This window comes from Lutra lutra, chromosome 7 (genome assembly GCF_902655055.1).
Source record: "Lutra lutra chromosome 7, mLutLut1.2, whole genome shotgun sequence".
Lineage (NCBI taxonomy): Eukaryota > Metazoa > Chordata > Mammalia > Carnivora > Mustelidae > Lutra > Lutra lutra.
In genome coordinates this window covers 85,015,446-85,038,598 of record NC_062284.1, presented here as the reverse complement: position 1 = coordinate 85,038,598, position 23,153 = coordinate 85,015,446, and the positions used below count along the sequence as shown (strand labels likewise).

General features: G+C 37.7%; 2 protein-coding genes across 15 annotated transcripts in view; one reads left to right on the top strand and one right to left on the bottom strand.

Moving 5' to 3' along the window:
- Positions 1 to 18,408, top strand: part of RALGAPA1 (Ral GTPase activating protein catalytic subunit alpha 1) — a 261,885-nt gene extending 243,477 nt beyond the window's left edge. For 5 of the 14 annotated variants that reach the window (XM_047736013.1, XM_047736005.1, XM_047736010.1 and 2 more), the window contains 4 exons: positions 8,190 to 8,314; positions 11,857 to 11,859; positions 15,365 to 15,418; positions 17,057 to 18,408. In XM_047736013.1, coding sequence (XP_047591969.1) covers positions 8,190 to 8,314; positions 11,857 to 11,859; positions 15,365 to 15,418; positions 17,057 to 17,205 — 331 coding nt within the window. In that variant the 3' untranslated portion in view covers positions 17,206 to 18,408. Of the gene's footprint in view, positions 1 to 8,189; positions 8,315 to 8,918; positions 8,950 to 11,856; positions 11,860 to 15,154; positions 15,220 to 15,364; positions 15,419 to 17,056 lie in introns of all 14 variants that reach the window. The other 9 variants (XM_047736014.1, XM_047736012.1, XM_047736003.1 and 6 more) reach the window with 6 other exon arrangements.
- A 2,109-nt stretch (positions 18,409 to 20,517) lies between these two features.
- On the bottom strand, positions 20,518 to 22,191 carry INSM2 (INSM transcriptional repressor 2). The gene has a single exon (XM_047738861.1). It carries the CDS (start codon positions 22,189 to 22,191, stop codon positions 20,518 to 20,520), a length of 1,674 nt encoding a protein of 557 aa, XP_047594817.1.
- Between the last annotated feature and the right edge of the window lie 962 nt (positions 22,192 to 23,153).

Genomic DNA, 23,153 nt, shown 5'->3' with positions numbered 1-23,153 from the left:
TTTTTAAATGGGATAGTCTTGCTAAGTTGGTGAAAAATCAAATGCATGTTTGTGAAATAGTAACAGTCTGTAAAATTTACTAGTTGTCCATCTCCTCATGTCCCCTTAAACACTGTTAGTAAATGGGCACCAGTGCAGTATTTCAAAAACAGTAATTCATTGAATGCCCATTCTTCCTTTTACTGCAGAATAGATTATATTTAAGTCAAGATTAATGGGTAGATTTTGATGTTAAAGTCCAGTCTCTAAGCCCATAATTCCCTAGGGGCATATAGTGCATTAGTTTAAGCCAATATACTGTTTATCATAGATTCTATGACACAGTCTTAAATGACAGTTTGTTGTACTTTGTAACTACTTACCATGATAATAAATCACTTTTTCTGTATTCCTGATAATTAGAGCATTTAAACAAAATCTTAATTAAGTTAGTACACATTTAGGTAGAGATAACACATAAGTAATTGTACACTGTAAAATTTCACTTACTTTTTTTCCTTTTTGCAATCTTCTAGCAAGAATCCAAGTTTAGTGTTTAGTTCAAACATATACATTCATTTCCTCAATTTTAATGCACTGAAATTTTTGTTCTGAAAAGGAACAATACAAAGTGTTTTTAGTCATCCCCCAATGTTTATTAAAGTCTTAGACTAATACTTGTGATTCTGTTAACTATGAAAGTCTTGTTATTACTATTGATAATATTTTCAAGAACATCTTACCAAGAATAAAAATCTAAAATTTTAACTTCATTAAATTTGAAATCTAAGTAACTCGGTTTTTCTTTTAGGTGTTTTACTTCATACAACTTTCATGAAAGTGGAATATACATATTTCATAATCATGTTAGTGCTTTTTAGAAACCACCAGTGATTATGGATTATTAAATCAGGAAGGATTTTCAGAACCTTTAGGGAGGTTTAAATTTTTAATCCTATTTATTTAAGGTTAATCTTTTTAAATGTATTTACATGAACTTTGGTAGAATTGGGCTTATCAACTTTTTACTTAATGTTTTCATTTAGTAATTGACTGATTTATGAGCAATTATATATGGTCCAAATTTTATTCAACTCCAGCTTTCAATAATAGGACTATCCTCACACTGCCTTAGCACCTGTTATGGATTTTGAGTCATCTGGCAGCCCATGGGACTTAGATAAAGAAGTACCAGGTGTCCTGCCTGTCTCCTAATTGAGACGCAGTGAAAACAATATAGACTTGGCAGTATGGTTAAAAGGATGGATTAAAGCCCAGCTTTGTCTACTCTGACAAATCACAGCTTTTCCTTCATTGCATAGATAGTAGCAACTACTAAAGAATTTCATTAGTATAATGCATCATAAAAATTATACACAATAATTTGTTATAACCTGTTGCAGACTTTAAGAATTTCTATTAAGGTAGTGCAGATAAACAATATTAATACCAAGATTCATTCCTATTACTTAGGGGAAATTTTTACTTTATGTGAGCAACACTGCATGTGTCTTGAAGAAATTAGCTACTGTAGGAAAGAAATGGAGTATTAATTTACTAGATCTTGCTTTATAATGTAAGCAAGTATAGTTTACTCTCATAAATGAGAAGTGCCTAGGCCATGGGGTACTTAGTTGCCCTGTATATTTCAAGAAAATATGACCCTTTACTACTGCTAATAGCCATGTGATCCTTGAGATGTACTTACAAAATATATCTACATATATCCTGTATCTCCATGAAATTCTTATTTTTCAGTATTTCTCCAAGACCCTGTGTAATGACAGTGCTTCAGAATATTTGAGGATATTTCAAGGCCTTTTAGAACTAAAAATCCAAATGTGCTTTATTTTCTCATTTTTAATTAGAGCATGCCAAGGATTTTTCCTGTATTGTGTACGATATCTAGTATATAAACAAACACTTTTCAAAAATGGCGGTCTTCAAATTTAAGCTAACAGTCTTTGTGCTGGTCATCCCTGAGCTAACTAAAATGTCTCTATGCCTTTTCTTTTCCCACACAAAACTGAAATCATTGAGATTGGATATAGAAAGAGCACTGGACTATTAAATGACCAAGGTTCTAGTGCCAACTCTACAGATCAGCAGCTTTGTTTTTCCGAGCAAATCTGTCTGTATTCTCCATCCAGGCAAAGCTTATTGCTGAATAAACATTTTGCAGATTTTGCTAACTTTCCTGAAAGTAATACTGGCAGATGATTGTTTCTCTAGATCATACTGTCCTAAAATAGTCCCAATAAATGATGCCCTGGGATAAACCCTCTCAAGAGAGCCTTTTTCAAAACCTGAATGTTTAAATTTCTGAATATTATTTTTCAAGAGTATTGTTACATCTATTCTTATAATGTACCAGAGCAGTTTTAGAAATCTGCCTTAAAAATAAAGAGAGAAAGAAATCTGCCTAAAATAGTTTTGAAATTACCCTTCATTTGATTTTTATCTAGAGAGTTTCTCAGCATTTCTTCCCTTTCTCCTTTCTTTACAGAGGGCCACTGAAATGAATAGAATTAGTTTGTTAACTAAATTTCTTGCCTTATACCATTGTAGAACTTATGAAAATTTTAAAGATTTCTTTAAATTTAAAAAATTGTGACAACCAGTGGGGCAAAATATTTCAGTGCTAAATTGTAATGAGTTGTAATTACTCCCAAGATTTATAGAATTTCTGTTTTAGGCATTTAGGATTTGGGGGGGAAGTTATTAGTTTTTTTTAATATTATACTTTATGTGTATATACATACATACATGTTTTATTCGCTTTTTCCTCTTCCAAAGAAGGCAGCAAGATCAGGGGTAGGGGTGGAACCACTCTCACAGGAAGATTCAAACTCTGTCTCTAAATCCAGTCATAGCAAAGTCCCAACTATAATGGCCCCAAAGGGTTTTGCTTCTGGAGAGCCAAACTGGGATTAATGGAAGGAGGTTGTGTGCATAATGGTCTCCTTATCAGCTATCAGCCCACCTTTATTCATTCCTTCTATAACTTATTAACAGTCATTGAGTACTTCTGGGTCTTGTGTTAGGTACTAGATATGTAAAAATAAAAAGGACATGGTCTCTGCTCCTGTGATATTAGTCTCCCCACTTGGAGGACAAGCACAAAGAAAAAGGCATACTTAGTGTTAAACAACTGGCTCTGAGAACAGTGTTAGGCCCTGATTTGTGGCATTTGTCGAGTTCTGTGATATGAAAACTCCCACCACAATCGTCTTACAAACTTGGTGAATATTTTAAGTAGTGCTCTCCATATTTTAAGTCAGGAGGCAGAACTCTCCTCCCTCTTCCTACAATTACTGTTCTTGGAATCTTCCATACAGAGAAGGGAGAAAAAATCCTTAAGCATTAAAACAGCAGTGAAGCCACAGAAATATCTGAGTGCAGACAGTGCATTACTAATTTAGGAATTTCAGAATGGGTCTTAAATCTCTGAGGCCATGATATTGAGTGTAGATATGAACACTTAACACTTTGCCTTTACTTAAAAAGGAGCCAATATTTCTTTCTTGCTTAAGAAAGAAAACATTAAATCTGAACTTAAGAGGAAATTAAGCAGTGATAGGTCTCAGACATATACTTAAAATTGTAATTTTCAGAACTACTTTTGGTGAAAAATACTTTATACTCATTCTTGCTATGTACATTATACATACACACACACACATCCACTTTTTGGAGACTAGTTACCAATTACAGTTGAGCTAAATGTTTATAAAACCTATTGGGCATGCTTTGGAATTAGTGATCACAAAACTGAAGGTTTTTCCCTTCCTAACTTTAAGTAAAAGCAGTTCACAATTACATTCGATTATTAAGAAAATGGTTGTAGAGAATGAAAGGTTGTTGCTTCTTTAAAACCAAACCTACCTTTTCTATATCCTCCTTATGCATTGGTAAAATTGAAAAGTGTACTAATGATTCTTCTGTAGTAGCTTTTCCTCATTTTGTCTTTTTCTCATGAGAAATCATTTTCTCTGTCATCAGAATAAGTCAAAAGTCTCTCTGTACATACCACAAACAAGAAATATTGTCGGAGTTCTTGCATATGAATGCAGGTATATTCCTTAAACAGATGTTGAAAATTGCCCTCAGGGAGACAGCACCTGCTATTTACAGAGACTTGAACCAAAAGTCAGAAAAACTATGTTTAACACAGATGTAGGCAGACTTTTGGGTTACCCTATATTTATATCCTTTATCTTCAGCATCCCTGTTACATAAATAGGAGCAGGTGGTGGTACCCCCATCTAACATATACTGCTGCGTGGAGAACTCATGCTTCTCTTTCTAGGACCAGGCTGAAATTGAACCCCAGTTTCTTGACAGCTGGTATTGACACAGTGACAGAGGGCCATAAATAATTTCATCTGTAGGTTTAAAATCAGGAGTAGTTACCTAAAATGAATAGCAGTGTTAATGCAAATGAAGCACAGATTAAAGTGTTTATACTAGAAAAAATGTTTAATTCCCTTTATTATTTTTAGAATAGTAATATTCCTTCCCCCCTTTCCTGCTTCTGCAGAAAGTAGAAGCAAGGAGGATTAGTGGATAATTATATTGCTGTGATTGCAGCACCTGTGTGTTATTTCTTTTGATTGGCTAGTTCTGTATTAAAGATTCCTACCAGCTAAAAGTCTCCCTCATCAAGGGGTGTTTTATTAGCTTGTTTTGGCTTGGGTTGTTTTAAATTTACAACAAAAACCTTAATTCAATTTAGACTTGTACTTCAAATTTTGCTTTGAATTTCTTTACCATTCCCTGTCATCTCACCCATTTGTTTTGTTTTGTTTTTTAATCTCAGTGCCAATGGCAACATGCACTCACAGTAGGAATAAAGCTTGAGCTATCCAGTTGTTGCTAGCGATCAAGTTTGTGTATGCCACTCAATTTATAGGTACTAATAACTCTTCCCTAGAGAGTTGCCTTTTAAGGAGTTAAGTGTCTGATCTATTATGAGGAGATAGAGGAATTAACCACTTTGGATTATGGTTACCATTTGTAGATGCTAACAGCACTGTTTTTTGTTTTGTTTTGTCTTAATTTTTTTTCGGTGTTCCAAAATTCATTGTTTATGCACCACACCAGTGCTCCATGTAATATGTGCCCTCCTTAATACCTACCACAAGGCTTACCCTACCCCTCACCCCCCTCCCCTCCAAAACCCTCATCTTATTTCTCAGAGTCCACAGTCTCCGATTTCCCCCAACTCACTTCTCCTCCCCATCTCCCAATGTCCTCTTTGTTATTCCTTATGCTCCATAAACTGATTTTATCATCGTCTCAATCACGAAATTTCCTGTTTATGGACTCAGAACTGTGGTTTAAGTAGTTAGAGTTCCTTATATCTCTTTTCTAGAAGTGGGGAGGAGTGTAAGTACTGTAGATTAGATTGGCTTGTTTCAATGTTGATTTGGCTACATCAAACTTGGAAAATTATAAAGAATATTTAGCTTTTAGAAGGTGAGTTACCATAGACAACCGCCCAAAAAGGAACTTGCAGACATTAGCCTGCCTAATTTGTGAAAAGTGCTATGGTTTTTTCATTTAAATTTAACCACTAATTTTTTCACTGACTCTGCCACCTAGACTTGAACTTTTAAAAACCATTTTAGAGCATCATTATACTTAAGATTTTTTTAACTAAAAAGAAAATCCTGTGTTTTTATACAAAATGAATACTTTGTAGCTGGGTAATTTCAGTTTATACATCTTTCTTTATATTTGAGTTTCTTCGGAGTTTTGTAATAGTGAAATAGAATTGTACTCCATATGTATTGTATGTAGATATTCATGCTTTTATTAAATTTTACTACACTGTAAATACCCTCCTGGCCTTAGAAATATTAACATTTGCTTTCTCTCTGCCTAATTTTTTTGTGTAAACTCTAAATATAATAAGATAAAGTAAAATATTTCATTTATAGGTCCTCTGAAAGTAGAGCATTTTAAAAGCAGGTAGGTGTGCCCACCCTACTTTTCATGAAGCATTTTACCCATTCAAGCAGACTTTTAAAAACAGCTTGTTTTGATAGCAGACTGTTCTCCTGTGGGCCTTCAGCCTTTGCTTCCTGGCAGCACCTTTGGTGCGAAAAGAGAGTGATCAATTGGGAGACTATCAGTGCCAGCATGCATAGAGTGATAAGTTAACACACCACTGGGAATTTCTAGGGCCCACCAAGATACTTCACTTCTAATGTGCTAACAAGCTCATTTTTCTACCTCTTGCCTCTTCAGTTATTTTTTTTCTCAGAAGAGCTTAGAAGTTGAGTGCATCAGGCATAATGAAAAGCTCTGTAGGAGGGAGAAGCAATAACCCCATTTTTCCCTTTTCAGCCAAATAGAAAATTAGTTTCTGGTAATACACAAAGGCCAGTATTTTTTGTACAAGGGGCACTGCTGTGAATCAAAGGACTCTATTAACTGCAGAAAATTCGGCAGCTGTGAATCTCCCCCAATGAAAAAAGTACTTTCCAACAAGTTCTGAGATATGTGGTATTATTTAGATTGAACCATCAGTTTCATCCTCATCCACTTATAACCATATACCTCCTTTTTAAAGTGTGCTATATTACTTTTCTAAGATAACATTCAAAAATATCTGTTTCTTCCATAAAATCCTTTCCACTGATCATTTTAATACAGCATTTTCTCCTGAGAAGTAGAATTCTTCAAAGTTCAGTCCCAGTGTACAGAATTGAAAATAATGGGTGCCAAGAAATTAGAATTCAGATTTCAACATTTAATGCATAAAATAAGTTGTAATTCGAGAAGAGAGTACTCAAGCAAAAGACAGCACAGTCTAAGTACCTAATGAGTATAGTCTTACCTTTAACTCTTAGCTTTTTGCCTCTTCTTAATCAATAACCTTTTGTAACTATGGCTGTGTTAGCTCCAACTGAATTATCACTTTAAATTATCTTCCTTACAAATTTTTTTTCTTGGCGTTGGTTGTAGGATTAGTTTACAATTTCTAGAAATGAAGAGCTACAGTAATTGAATTGCAGTTTTAAAAAAATAAAGAGTTTTGAGGAAAATAATGGGTTTTGAAAAATATCCAGTGATGAAAAAAAAATCAATAGGCAAATTTTTATTAGCCTTCATACTTATAGAAATGTCTTCTGTAAAGCCTGTCAACATAGCACACTGATACAGCAGGAAAACTTTTAAAAGTTGTAGAAGAAAGGTTAACTGATTTCTCAGTTCAGGACTATACGACATGAAGTCAGCATGTGAGTTTTTCCTGATAATTGTATGTTGCTGCCTGCTGCTCTACATTTTGACAGCCATTTCCATAGTTGCTTTCGTGAACAACAGAAATATTCTCTCTCTTTCTCGCCCTCTCTGTGCTAACAGCACAATCAGGCCTGCTGAAACAGGAAGCCTGGAGTGGGTTGTTTCAAAGCAACAACACTTCAAGGTACTGGTTGCTTGTCAATAATATCAGAGAAGAAAATGTGGTGAAAGGGAAGTACAGTATTTTTCTGTCAGTGTCAGTGCCCTGTAGATGCTTTGTTAGACGGTATTTAGGAGTCCTGTGGACTCTTTGCAAATATTCCTGCTTGTTTCAGTGTTATAATTGACTAGATATTTTTTCCTGACATACAGATTCAACTGTGTTTTTATCTTAACCACATGGAGTTATTCAAGGATTACAGCAACAGTAGTCTTCCATTCAAAATGAGAACAATTGTTGGGAAAATACAGGGATTTTAGAAAAAGAAGATATGCAGGAATTTCTCACAATAAGTCTTTATAAATGAAAAATCTAGAATTACAGACAGTATTTTAAGCAGCATTCTAATATTTATTGTGTGGCTTTTCAGAGTAACCTGCAGATTGAAGCCAATTTAATAAGATAAAATGATCCTAGGCTGACCTGATAGCAGTTGAATCCTTTCTCAAGTAAATGGTTACCTTTCTTTCTTTCAACAGTTTAGTTATATTATCATTGTTTTCTAATAAATATCTCCCTCTTAAGCTGCCATGTATAGTGGTATCACCTGAAGAGTAAACTTATGTTAAAAACAGTATTTTTTTGCTCTTTAAAAAGCCATACTTTGAAATGATATGTGAGAAGTGAATACATTTATTAAGAAGTAATAGCTTAGCAATCAGAGTAGTCCTTTTGGATAAGTTTTGTTCTTTTCCACTATAAGCTGCATTTATGTACATCCTTAACTGAAGGAAATCAGCTATGAAGAGAGAGCACGATACCTGCAAACAATTGTCCAGCACCATTTAGAACCAACAACATTTGAAGATTTTGCAGCACAGGTTTTCTCTCCAGCTCCCTACCATCACTTACCATCTGATGCCGGTAAGATGAAAAGCGAGTATTAGTTACTTGTCATTACTGGAACTTGAAATGCAATACCCTTTTGTTCTAAACCCTTAAAATAGTAGAAAACTTGCTTGAATAAAACTCCAGTCATTGAAATATGTTTTTCATTTTTTTTAAGAGCTGAATTTGGCCTATAAATTTAATTTATGCTTTCTTTTACCTAAATGCAGTTCCTTTAGAAGTCAACAATCTTCATAAAAGTACATGCACCACATTTTATCTGAGCTACTGGCCAGTGACTGTTGTGTTTCAGGGGATCATTACTGAAGTATCTGCAAAAGAAACACAAGTTGAGCACATACTCTTCCTCGCCTTTAGAGGATCAAATTTTATGGCCAAGAATATTGCCTTATGTCTATAATTTTACAAATACAGTTAAACAACTGTCTAGATTTAGAAGTGCTTGGTACAGTAAATTATTTTTTAATATTTAAAGACTATAAGAGGGTACTGCATTTTTACAATTAACTAATTTTGAAAAAAAAAATCAGTAAGAAAATAAATTGACTCATGGCCTTCCTTTTCTGTGATACTTTGCACTCCTTATGATTGTTTCATTTATTTTATTTTCCCTCTTTAGATCATTAAATATCAGTTCTGTTTATCTGAAGGTAAGACAAAGTGTCAACCAAAACACCCTTTGTTCTTTCCCCATTTCCTTTTTTAAAAACTAGCAAGCACTAAGCTTGTAATTCAGACAATAAGCAAACTTAACATTGCCCTCATTCATACTAAACTCAGAAATTGTCACTAAATTTCTTCCAGAATTCTAGTTACTAACCCAGGTCTGCATGAAACACTAACCCTGGTTCTGGGATAAAAATAACTAATAATTAGAAGCAGCCGTTGGTTGAAATTAGTTACACCTTCTTGTATTGACTTTTTTTGTTTCTCAGCATGAAAAATATAGTACTACTGAGCCGAAATGGTGTGTCTTTGTATTTTGTAATGTGTTGCATTGTTATTGGATATCTTAACTCATCAGATACTTACTCTGTTATGTGCCAAAGTACTAGGCACCTGAAATACAAAGATGACTATTTTAATGGTGTTCAAGGGAGCAGGAAAAAATAATATATTTGAACTCATCATAAGAAACCTTCAAATTCTCTTTATGATATGTAAGTTTTCTTTATATTAAATAAGTTTAAGAGGCATAGTAGTCCTTTTCTGGCCTACTTCATTTTGGGAAAAAAAATAAAGTTTCCATTCCTGTCATCATATAATTGGCCATTATAAAAATAATCTTACCAAAAAATCTTAGAGCCCTTTCCCAATTAATATAAAAGACCTAGGAAAGAGGAAAATTATATAGACTAGGTTGATTCTTTTGAAAGAGAAAGAGGTTAAAAAGTCTTTAGATTCACTTCAGTGGATTGACAATCTAAAATAACTCAGTTTGGCATTAAGAATGATGCTTTAAAAAAAAGATACTAAAAGTAAATTAATAAAACAAAAACTGGTTAGGTACAACTGGAAATTTCATTTTTTAGTAAGAGAATATCTGAAAAATACCAGACTACATTATTAAAACAGGTGTGAATAACACTTTCATATATCACATAGTCGAATCATAAGTTTCACAACTGAAAAATATTGATAGTAAGACAATATTCAGATTAACTTTCCTCCTTACATTTATAAAAGCCATCAGTTTTCATGTTGTCGTTGTTTATCAACTGGAGTCCTTCATATACCTCTTTTTACTTAGTGTCTTCAGACTGTGTATATTATCCTGCACGTCTGGCCAGATATAGAATATGGGAAGTAGTATTCTTGCTTTCTGAGACAGAAAAAGTCAAGGTTCTATTGGCTTCATTTTTCATGTATTTTACTACTTCATTAAAATTTCATTATCTCAATAGTAATGAATATGTGAATTTTAACATACACTTAATACTATGCTACAAATTATTCTTAGGTAATTTTTTTAAGTTGTCTTTGCCCTTAGGAACCATTAAAAAACATGCAGTCTATGTTTTTAAAAGGATGTTTTTATCTGTAAATAACTCGTCCCAGTATTACTGAATATATTTGGAGGGGTTTTTTGGGTTTGTTTGTTTTTGCAGACTCTAATACTTAGAAAAGATAAAATATGTTTATCAGAGTGGTTCTCAATTCAACACAATACTAAAAAAGCGAAATATTTGCTCCTTCTGTAGGAGCAAAAACATTATGACATCTGAAGAATGATTATCTTTTTCTTCTGGTCATCTCAGATTTTGATTATTCTATCACAAACCACTTCATACACATAGAACTCCCTTTAAAGTTATAAGTCGAAGTGGGAGAAGGAAGTGAAATAAGCACTTAATAGCAATAGGGACCTGACTTATGGTTTGCAAAAATTACATAATAGTGTGAAGTTTTTTAGGTTCACTTTTACTTTTTTAGCATAATAATAAAATTTAGTTGTCACATTGAAGAAATGCATTCATAGTTGCAGTTGATAATCAACATTTGATTCTCCTGTGCATATTCCATGTGCCTAATGATATGCTAAATGATAACAAATGCAATAATTTGTAATTAAGTTTTAAAGAAATGCCAGTATGATCATATAATAAATATATTCTTTCTAGCCAGTCCTATTATATAATTCCATTCTGTAGCATAGTGTGGAAAAATACTTTTTTTTCTTCTTTTTTTAAGTTTACTTAACTTGGTTCAAGATGATCTAAAACCTGCTTTCTGGTTAACACTAATGTACCAGCTGTTTGAATTGAAATCCAAGAGAAGATTATTCTGGATAATTTTTAGTATTATTTAAATAAGTATGAAAAATATTTTTGGTGTATCATAGTTGATCCATAAATTTCATAACTGTATTTTTTCAAAATGGACTCTGTGACAGTAGACTGATACTTAAGGGAAATTATTTTTATCCCTAAGGTCATTGAAGGAGATATTGTGATGTCACACTTTGTTGATCTCCTGTAACTACATTAAACCATTATTAGATTTTTCTTGTCCTTTATTTAAAAAAAAATTACAGGAAAAAAATCCCTTTATCTTTGTCAGGCATGTGTGTGGAAAATATCAAAAGTTTTACAGTGACCTCCTTTTTAAACTTTTTTATATTTATCAACATCTCTCCTCTGACTCTAAACTTTAAAGTGAAATTACTCCTTTCTTTCACCAGAGTACACTGGTAACCAGTTCAAAATTTAGATATTCTTCCCCAACATCACATTCAAGTCTTTTTTGTTTTTTGTTTTTTTTTTTAATAAAATTCTAGAATGCCAGCAACAAGAAACAGGATCATGTTTTGCTGAAGATACACAGTAAATATTAAAAATTGTCTTCCTCTATGTCAACATCAAAAATATACCTATGATTTCTTCCAGTATTAATGTCTTTTTTACTGTGATCAGCCACAAATATTTTGAATGCTTATGGTGTAGTATATCTAGAATTACCTCTAGTATTGTTATTTTAATTAAGTGAATACCTCCCTTCGGATTTATTGTTTTTCTACAAATTAAGTTAGAAATTTTAGCACTCTAAATATTAGAGAGTTGGTTGGTGTTTTTCCTCTATTATGCATCTATATATACATACACACATAAATATATGTGTATTTCTACATACAGACCAATTTAGGTTCCTTTAGGTTACATACAGTTTCCTATTTAATGAAAATTAGTAGTTAGATTCAAATATTTCTTTGCCATGAAAATAAGAGATAATCTAGATAAAGTGATGATGAAGACCTAGTAGCATCTAATCTTCATTCTAATTTCAGTTTTGCACTTAATTCACAAAATCTGTATTGCCACATGCAGATGGGATAGTATTACGATTGTCAGATCTATCTCTTTGGATCTTCAAATCATCAAAATTTAACCATTAGTTTAGATAACCTTATAAAATTGGTGTCCCTCTTTAAAAGTTATTTTAAACTTTCCTCCCCTTCCCAGGCTTTGAAATGATCTGAAAGAACACAATGTAGCCCCTCAGAAGATAGTTATTTAAGTATACCCTAAATATTATTTGTAAGTTGCCAATAATCAGTTTCCTTCAACATGTAACAGAAGCTATATGTTTGTTTGCTTTGTTTTTAAAACAGATTCCTGATCATATTTATGTATCACTAGGCTAGCCTGAAATTAGAAGCAGCCAAATTGTATCCTGTTTTCAGCATTTTGAACTTGAAAATTTGGCTTATTATGTGTTGTCTGAGAGGCAAATAATATCAGTCTTAAAGTCCCATTAACCTTTTGTGATAATAATTACTAGGTTCAGTTTCCACATAGAACATTCATTCAGATGTAAAATTTTTGTAATGAAAATAATAAAAGAATAATTGAACAATTACTGAGTGCTAGGCACTGTGCTAAGTACTATACATACATTCTCTCATTTAATCTTCATGCAGTTCTATGGGAGGGTGGGGGAAAAGCTTACCCAGAGTCACCTGATTCTTGGTAAAGCCAAGTCTGACTTTAGAGTCAGGGTATTATATTTACTATTACTTATGTACTTACCCATGTAATCTAAATATTTTCAGTCCCTTCTTGCTGTTGAGAGAGAGAAATTTCCCTACAACCTGTCATATTTACAAGTTAGAAATTGTTGAAGCTTATTTTAAAGACTCTACTTTTCTACCCACTGGAAAAAAATCTTTTTTTTTTGTTTGTTTTTTGTTTTTTTTTTAAATAGCTAAGGTTGCCATGGGAGAGGTATGGGCTTTGGAATTAGACTGATCTGGATTTAAATCCTAATTCTTTCATTTATTATCCACAAAACCCAGTTTCTCTATTTGTAAGGAGATAAAATATGACAAGCTCTAGACTAATATGTTCTAAGTCTGCCATAATGGCAGTTTTTGAATATTTTCAAAATTAAACCACTTTGTTTGCCTGTATTCCTGTACTGTTTAATTTTAGGGGTGCCTGGCTGGTTCAATCAATAGGGCATGTGACTCTTGATCTCAGGGTCATAGTTCAAGCCCCATGTTGGGCATAGGAATTACTTAAAAAAAAATCATATATTGTTTCCTTTATGACATCAGTAGTGGTGCATACATGCTAATCTTAATCACTAATCAACTACTTTAACAATATTAAAGCTGTAAGATTACTGGGGTAGTCTATAAATTTTAATAAGTAAGGTTATATTTTGAGGAATATCAGCATAAGAGTGGATAAATTCTTTTAACTTCCTCAAAACTAAACAGTATATTGTGTTTTCCACATTTCAGTGGTTATATTTTGTAAGTGGTCATTTTCTTCAAAAATATTTCTAACTTCTGTCCCTTCTAGTCCTTATCTGTTTTGATCCAAAGTCTATTAAATTTTACTCTTATCTGTTTGGTAGCTTATTATATAGCTACACTTACTGTGTACCTGCTATGTGCCAGGATCTTTGCATATGTAGTCATTCATCCCTCACAACTTTGAAAAATACTACTACTGTCTCCATTTTACAAAAACAAAACAAAATGAAAAACCTCTTGGATCAGTTTGCCCAAGATCCAATAGCTAGTAACATGCCAGATTTGGCATTTAACCTGGGCCTGTTTAACCCATGCCCATGTTCCTCCTAACACATCACAGTGCCTCTTAATTCAGTATTCACTGGAACTACTTTCAAAGTCACAATATTTTTTTAAAGGCTATTATTTACCCAATAACTTCAGTAGTTTTAAGCCAGTCATACCTGTCAGCAAGCAGTACAAACAAAGCCACAATAAAGAACAATCCACTGAGTTCCCTTTTATAATCTGTATAGACTCCCAAAGTTATATTCAGCATGTTACTTGTAATAGTTCATTGTAACCAGTGCACAATATATGAATCAATTACACCATCAAGATAAACTGTGTACTGACTACTATACGAATGTTAGAGATACAGTATGAACAGATGTAGGAGCCCACAGATACTTGCCACTTGAGGATATATTAATAATTGAAGTGATTAAAAAAAGCAACATTCTTTATGACTCATGTGATAGAAATCAATACTTGGGCAGAATAGGGAAATGAAGAAGGGTAGGTATCACTGTATTCTTTTACATCTAAAACTGAGATCTGTCCTCTTTTACAAGTATGGAGTTGAATATGCTGAGTATATACCACAAATATCATTTGCCAAAACATGAGGAGGTACTGATAAGCTGTATACCACACACACTAAAAAGCCTGATTTGACTCCCAGTTTATTGAAGGGGGATTTCACACTGCAGGCAGTAAGGGAGGCATGGAGAAATTGCTATTTTTGAAGAAAATATTCTATGATTTTGGCATCCTCTAAAGCAATATTCTCCAGTAAAACTTTCTATGACAATGGAAATGCGCTACAGCTGCACAGTCCATTTTGGTTGGCTCTAACCACATGTGGCTGCCCAACACTTAAAATGTGGCTAGTACACCAAGGACCCACATTTTAATTTTTACTTAATGTTAATTTTTAATTAGTTTTAATGTGGCTGTGCTTACTGTTTTGGACAGTACAGCTCTGGAGATTTTATGATTTAGTGATTAGGATAACCTGCCCCCCAGTACAATGAACACTTTAAAAGATAGATGTTTATAGAATCTCTCATAGACTTTTTTTCTTTTCTTTTTTTTCCTATTTGAACTTGTTAGTTGGTAAGTATAACATTTGAATTTACAAAGCATTGTCCACTGTGAAACACCATCACCCTAATGCATTGCATGCCCAATTTCATAATAAAAACTTGATTACTCTTTTCTCTGCTCCTTGGTTAACACCTGTACAATTCTGCACTGTGTCTCTCATATCTGTTACCTGTCTTCTCTTTTGTTTTCTCACTTCTGCTCGCTACTCCATTTCTTCATTCACAACAAAGAAAGAAATGCAGTGATAGTTCTCTTCCTCCCAAAACCTCCGCTAGAAAACATTGGCCATCTCAAGGTAAACAGCCATGGGAAGGCCTCTCATGATTGGCCGGGAATAATATGCATATCAGAAAAGCATGAGCTACCGCTCTTCACCTTCCTTCTGCCATCCATCTGCAGTGCTTCCCTAAAAAGGGCCATGGATTCATATTCTCCTCTAGGTTTTCCAGTATGGGTCCAGTATGAACCAATTCAGATCTTCAGGAAGAGTAAAGGTGAACAGAAATATATTTCCTTCTCCTTGTATTTTGAAGGCCAACCTCATTTCAGTTAGAAAAGAAAGAATGTTGGAGAAATTACTTTGAAAAGAAAGACAATTAACGTGGATTCCAAGTAGTGAGAAAATACTTCTTCCCTATGTTTGTTCTTAAGTATGATATCATTTCACCTTAAAAACAGTTTGAAGGGTTCTACCAAGATAGATTCTTAGTAATATATCTCTATAAGATCAGTACCCCTTATTGAACAGTTTTGATTGTTCAGTAGCTATAACTTCAATTTAGGCACAAATGTCTCATTAAGTGGAAGTGTTAGTATGATTATTTCCGTGCTTGAAATTTCTGTGAGGTGCTACATTGGTTAACAAACATGGCAAAAGTTTTTCTGCAGAGTGAGGAGATACGTAATAAGCCTGCAACCTGTGTGATGTGTGTGTTTATGACATAAAGAAAATGTTCACATACGTAAGGCCCAGAAAATCTGGTTTAAAGTGCCTTAAAATACACAGAATTTTAAAAAATGTATGTTTGCAGATTTTGGTGTGTTTTTTTGAAGGGCTTTTATTTTTAATCTTTTATAACTACGTATTTGGGAGCCTACCAGGTGCCAAGTTTTGTAGCATTACTGTAAGAGAATCATAATTCATAGAAATAAAGTGCAGGGGCGCCTGGATGGCTCAGTGGGTTAAAGCCTCTCTGCCTTTGGCTCAGGTCATGATCCCAGGGTCCTGGGATCGAGCCCCACATCCAGCTCTCTGCTCATCGGGGAGCCTGCTTCCTCCTCTCTCTCTGCCTGCTTCTCTGCCTACTTGTGAGCTCTGTCAAATAAATAAATAAAATCTTTTTAAAAAGAAAGAAAAGAAATAAAGTGCAGAGGTAAAGAACTATTTCGTAAATGACACACAAAATTTTCCAATTTGAATTTGTGTTTGTTTCTAAATTTTTGTATCTTTATTCTACTGGTTACCTACTTGCTGTGACTAGATAGAGTAACTACAAAAATTTAAGTTAAGGAAAACAAAAGGATTGCTTATCTCTTAAATGGAGACATTTTGAGGGGTCAATTTGTCTTTTTTTTTAATTTAAATTTCAGATAAGAGTTCTTGTGTTAGCCCTTCTCCCAGGAGTTTATTTTGCTCCTTTCTAAAAGTGTATTTAAATACCCAACATAGTGTTGAATTCCTTTTTGGAACCATTTGGTACTATTAATTTCAAGTTTGAGCAGTAAAGGCCCTTTCCTTGGTTATACCCTGTACCCCAGAGACAGGAATTGGTCCTTCTCGCCTGCTTCTTAAGCCCTTCCCTGCATGTTAATGATGCTTTGGATCCCTGTTCTGTCTGGCCCAAAGATTTTGCTTCCCATTGCTTTTTTCTGAGGAGCTCTCTGATTAGTTCTGGCTCTGGAAATAATGATTGGTGCTTTCTTGCTAATATGATTACCTGAGCCGCCAGATTACTGGGGTTTAAATAAAATGTTAGTAGGCTGTTCTAATAGGCAAGTTTTGCTCTTACTTTTTCCCCTGAAAAGACTTCATTAAGGGTTGGGACCCATGCTACAAATCAGGAGCAGAGAGATTCTTTCTTACGAGATGGGATGCCGGACGACTTGGACTAATGCTCTTGCTGTTCCCACAGGCTCCTACCCAGAGATTCTATCCAGTGAAACTCCCACAGCAACGCAGGTAGACGGGGCTGACCTGGCCTCTCCAATGTCTCCTCGATCTAGCAAAAGCCGCATGTCCATGAAGCTGCGTCGATCCTCTGGTTCAGCCAATAAATCCTAAGGAGACAAGCAGCCTAGCAGTGTAATCAGCAGTAACCACCTTAGCATGAACATAGTGTTAACCCTTTCAGGGCTTCGTGTTTGCCATAACATGCATGTTTCTTCCTGAACATTTATTTTAGAAAACACTGGATTTAAATAATTTGTAACTTAATATTTTAGATTTGGGTTGTTTATTCAGTTCTTTCCCCCCCCCACACTCTAAGCTGCCATATTTAGGGGGGGTGTAGTTTTATTCCACACCCTTTACCTTCCTGGCTAATTATGTCTAAGCAGTTTTACTTTTAATTTCATGATTAACTTTGAGCCAAATTATAATTGGACAGATAGTCTCATTATTTTATTTATTGTGCCCCATTGCAACTTTATGGCTCAGTAAATATATAATTTTTTTTACAAATGTAAATTTTTAAATTTAAGCATTTGTAAAGTTACAACAAAAGTTGCAAATCTTAATAATAGGATATTATGGATTATTTATGTTATGAAACTAAAACACTTAAAATAAATGGTCTTTTAGCATCTCAAATTCCAACTGACATAATTTTAGCATTAACTTTTTCTTCCCAAAGCAATGCCTCATTTCTTGGCTGTGCAGATGATGCCATGATATATCTCATATACAGAAAAATCACTGTGCTGACCTTTGATTTGTGCTTAGCTTCCAAATATTTTTCTGAGGTTTTGCTTTTTAAATGGTATCACTGTTAAATGCCATTTTTGTTTTGAGATTGTGGCCCTGTATATTGGCTGCTGGATCCTGGTATATCTGTGTTCTTTCCTGAGTACCAAAAAGAGGGTAATTGAGGGGGATGGAGAGGAAGAAAAAACTTTTCTGATACAAAGGTGTTGCTTAAATTATGTGTATTTTAAAAGAAAAGGGAACATGACCCAGGAGTCTAAATTAAATCTAATGTTATTAATACTGAACTTGCTGGTGCAGGTTGGTATTCATTCCACCCTCTAGAAATATTTTCCTACAGTAAATAAGCTGCTCACATTTTGTTCATATTTTGTTTTGAATGGACTTCTCCTAAGGAAATGTAGCATGACATCAGTACTAACTGCATGTGTAAATACATCATACGGGCAAACTATAAAATATAAATTATGTATCATCATTCATGTAGTATCTACAAATTTGTAACAGTGAAAGAAAAAGATATGGTATTTAATAATACAATAAAAATATTCTTATCACTTACATCCATGACATTTATATTTCTCTTGTCTATTTGTCTTTAATATGTTTTCAGGCTTAATAAGCGCAACTATATGATTAGTGGAGAGATATATAAGCATAAACCTAGGTTATCTTAGCAAATCATGAAAAAGGAATTTGAATTCCCTTGTTAGGATACACCCCAACTTCTCAGATATTTTACCATAGTCACTGAAAATGCAGGCAATTTTACCTTCATAACGGCTAGCCGGAATGTTTACCAGTGCACTTGGTTAAAGCATCAATTAATCTTAGACTCATGCTGCTTTGACTTTTAAATTTTCAGTTTCTCTTATAATGCACTTTGAGGGGGAGACCTTTTGCAGACAGTTTGCAGGTGGTTTTAGCCACCTTCCAGAGTTCTGTGCACTTAAGTTTTTGTTTTCTTAAAAATAAAAATAGATTGCTATGAAACTGTAGAAAATAAAATCTATGAATGCTTATGGAGAAAATAAACAGAGTCCCTGAGAACAAGGTTAAACAATACAGTTTCCCACAACCAAGGTGAAGAATTCAGAAAGGAAAATCAAAGTAACTATTTACACATTTCTATGGTGCTTTCATTTTTTAAAAATGAACAGCTAATGGATTGATGATCTGTAAAATTGAGTAAAAACACCAACTTGGAAATAGTGAAGTTAATTTGCATGGTTAACGTGATTTTTTTCATCTTTAGATAAAACTGTTTTTTTTCCCCCCAGAAAAAATATTTATATTTTCTGTTGACATTTTTTAGGTAGTAAAGTATCTTTAGATTTAAAGCCTTTTGGAGCTCAGTCTGTGCAAGCCATACTTCAAAGGAAATTTTCCCATTGCATTTCTGCACCATTACATTCATGGACAAAATATAATTTTTCCTGTCTGTATTCTGTCTAAATGGGTCACTAAGATCCTAAAGTAGGATACTGGCTTTGGGGAGATAAGAAATGTGACTTTGAAAAATAGGCTGTGTTCAATGAAATTCTCAGGACACACACAGAACACAAAAAGCACCAGCTATGTACATTTATTTGGTGGTAAGCATCTTACAAGTATGGGCTGTCTGTCAAGCAATACTCAGCCAGTGTCCCAAACTCTGGCTATTAGAGCATGGGTACAGAGTGTACACTGAATATGGTTTACAAAAATTCAAAAACAGGTTGCTGCTGAAAAATGAATATTGAATGAATTACCATTCAGTTCCATAGTGGATTATAGATATTAACATCTTCCTTAAACTGAACATGGTTTCATAAATAACACTGCGTGAGATTTACAACGGAAGGATTAAACAATTTGGATGAAACCCTATTAAAACAGTCAAACTTCTGGAAATAAGTTGTGTTTCCAAAAAGCTGTTATTTAAAGTTTTAAGGTATCTCTTCCTGAAAACACACCAAGAAAGCTAAAGGTGAGAATTTTGGGGGTGTCTCAACTCCCTCCAAGTAAAGTGGCACCCTCCCCACTTCCAAACACTAACTTAAGAATGGACTAATACTTGAGAAAAGGACCATTTACAGGGAGATAGCCACATCCCCCCAAAGCGCAAACATCCTCTTACATTTCCTGCCCACAGGCATGGGTCTTAAGTGCCCCCCCCCCCGCCCCGTTAAGTTTGGCACCAATCACATAACTTTCAATTCACAGAATATACAATGCAAGATATCTGACCCTATTGAGACAGAAACTACATAGGCGCCTGCGATGGCAAGAGGAAAAAAAAATTAAGGACTACCATTTTTGGTAGCTAGAATCCTTTGTAGATATTGAAACATGCACGCATTCACTACAACTTTCCATAGGAATTACAAGTCATATAGGATTCGTTAGGGTCTCCAGAGTGAGGGGGGAAATCCTATTTTCGTGGGGAAAGCAAGAAAGCTTTAAAGTGACGGTCCTTTACCGCGAATGTTTATACCATATACATACCTGCTCTAGAGAGGGATTTTACATTTCGCTGTCCGCTTCTCTGGCGGAACATGGACTACTGGGAGTTTTAGGAGAGAAAAATAGAGGCAGGAAAGAGGGTAAACTTGCAAATTCAAGAAATCCCCACAGAAATTCCCATTGTTTCCTCCAAGGCCAACCGCACAATCTTCCTCATCTCCTTCCTCAACAGCCAGGCCGCAAGGGCATCTGCAGCAGCAGTACCTGCCGACTTTCTGAGGGGTGGCACTTATTTATGTGCCGGGTCAGCCCTGGGGAGCTAAAAAAAGTGGACGGGCAGTGCTTGCACGAGAAAATTTGCTGAGCACTCCCGTCGGATTCTCCGCCTGGGCTCGGTGCTTCAGGGGGGGGCCCGGCCAGAGCAGGCAGGAGCAGCTCCTCGCGGACCGCGTGCCACAGCCGGTGTTTGTCCCTGATGTCTGCGGATGGGAAGTGCGCCCCGCATAGTGGGCAAGCGAAGGCGAGTGGGGCACAGTGTTCGGAGCCAAAGCCCGGGGCAAGCGCACGAGCGGAGCCTGCTTCGTGAGTGCCTAAGTGCTTGCGCAGATAGGCTTGGCGACGGAACTTTTTGTGGCAATATGGACACATGAAGATCTCGGGTCCCCCAACACCACTGGCACTACCTGGCCCAGGCATCCGGCGCCCCAACACCCCCTCCGTATAGGGGACCTGAGGCAGCGGTGGCTCAGGGTGGGACAGCACCGGAAGGCCCTGGTGTGGGGCGCTGTCCTGGTGCTGCTCCGCCCTGGAGCTGTCCCTCGCCTGCAGGTGCTGATCGGCCCCTCGCTCTACCCGGCTGTTCTCCTTCCCCTCCGCCAAGAAAGATGCAACAGCCCCGGAGTCTGGGAAGGTCGAGGAAGACGAAGGAGGCGGCTTCCCGTCGGCTGAAGACACTGTGGCGGCATTTGCCGCTGCGGGACGCGGTTTGTGCCAGCGGCGATGGGAGGCGAGGTTCGCAGGGCAGCTGAAGACCTTGTCGCACTCAGGGCAGCGGTACTCCACGCGTACGATGCGGGAGCAGCGGTGCTGAGCCAGAGCGAAAGGGTCCGCGTACTGCTCCTTGCATAGCTGGCAGATAAACTCCCCCAGTGGCGTGCGGCTGCCCCCCAGACCCCGGGATGGTGCTCCGGGCTCCTCCTCCTTAATCTTCAGGCCCAGGACAGGGGACGTGGTCACTTCATCGGTGAAGTTCAACTTCCTCATCGCCTTTGGCTTCTTGACTCCGGCGGCCGCAGGTCCAGACGTGCAACCCGGAGGTGCCTTGACACGGCGCTCATTGCCAGCGGCCCGCTTCAGGCCATGCAGGGTGGCCGAGAGGGGCGCAGGGTCTGGGTGGAACTCTGGCTCTGGGAACGGTGCCCGGAGCGGCAGCAGGAACTGCTCCCCCGAGGTCGGTGCAGCTGCTGGCGCCGCCGAGCAGGAGAAAGCAGCCACCGCGGCGGCACCCCCAGGGAAGGACTCTGCAGAGACGGGTGAGCTGAGGCAGCGCTCCAGGAATGCCCGGCGCAGCTCCACGCCCGCCGGCTTCGTGGGGCTGGGGCTCGGACCGGGACCCTCCCTACCATCCGCCCTCCACTCCGCAGCACCTTCCTGCCTGCCCTCCCCCGGGCTCACCCTAGCCGCCCGACAGGACGACCCCGACAGTTCACGGGCCGCCGCTGTCTCCTCCAAGGTGGGGGGTGCCTCCTGCTCCGTACTGGGCTGGGGGGCATTGGAAGCCTCCTCGGGGAAGGGCGTAGCCCCCTGGGGCCCCAGCCTGGGGAAGCCCCGCTCAGCTAGGCGCACTCGATATGAGCCGCCTGTCCGTTTAGTTCGCTTTACCAGGAAGCCCCTCGGCATGGTGGAGTCAGGAGAGCTCAGGGGGCAAAGAGTAAAGGGGGAGCCGCGGGGGCTGAAAGCTGGCGAGCACCGCAGCTACCCCAGCTTCGCCACAGCCGTCATGCGTGGGCTGCCTTTATAGCTGAGACTCTGGCCGGGGGACCACCGGTCGCCTTCAGGCAGGACCGGCCAATCAGGAGTGGGAGCGGGCGCCAGGGGCGGGGTTTTCGCCTGGCTGGGCTCGCAGGGGTCCGAGAGGCTGGCGGCGGCCCGCGCCCCCACCCCACCTCGCAGCGGCCTGACCCAGCAACTGGCTTAGAGGCTGCCCAGGTCGCCTCCCCCGCCGCCCACCCGGGGGACGAAGATACAAAAAGGTAAGATTCCAGAGTGTGATTAAGCTTGGCACTCACCGCCACAGCTGCCTCCAGGGAGGGACTGTCCAGAGAGCCAGGCGGAGAGGCAACCGATGGGCGCCCTCCTTGTGGGCCGGGACCCTGCTGCCCAGACGCGAGGGACTCTGATGGAAGCCGAGAGGGAGGAAGTCGAGAGGAAGGGACCGCGGGCGGCACGTGCCAGGAGGCAACGGGGTGGATGTCCGCAGGGGAACGGGTTAACGTGCTCTGCCCTTATTGAGCTGATAAGAAGCTGCGACCGAGCGGCAGGGCGGCTAAATCCACCGCCCTGTGCCTACACTTGACGGTGGGAGCACGTCTGCCATCCAGTATCGATCGACACTGCGCGCGTCTGTGATACTATGAGAGTTCATCTGGGAAGAAGGGCTCTCAGTGCGGGAGATCGTGCGTGCTGGCAAGCCTCTGGAGCTCAGGACGCCAGGCGGCTTCTGGACCCTGGTCCTCAGGGCTTATAAACGTCCCCTCCCTGGTGGGAAAAGAATGGGGAGGGGAAAGTGGGATCTAATTTTCGACTGTCCTCATATAAAGTGGTTTCTCTGTTCACACCTTCCACTTGTACTACCCAGAGAC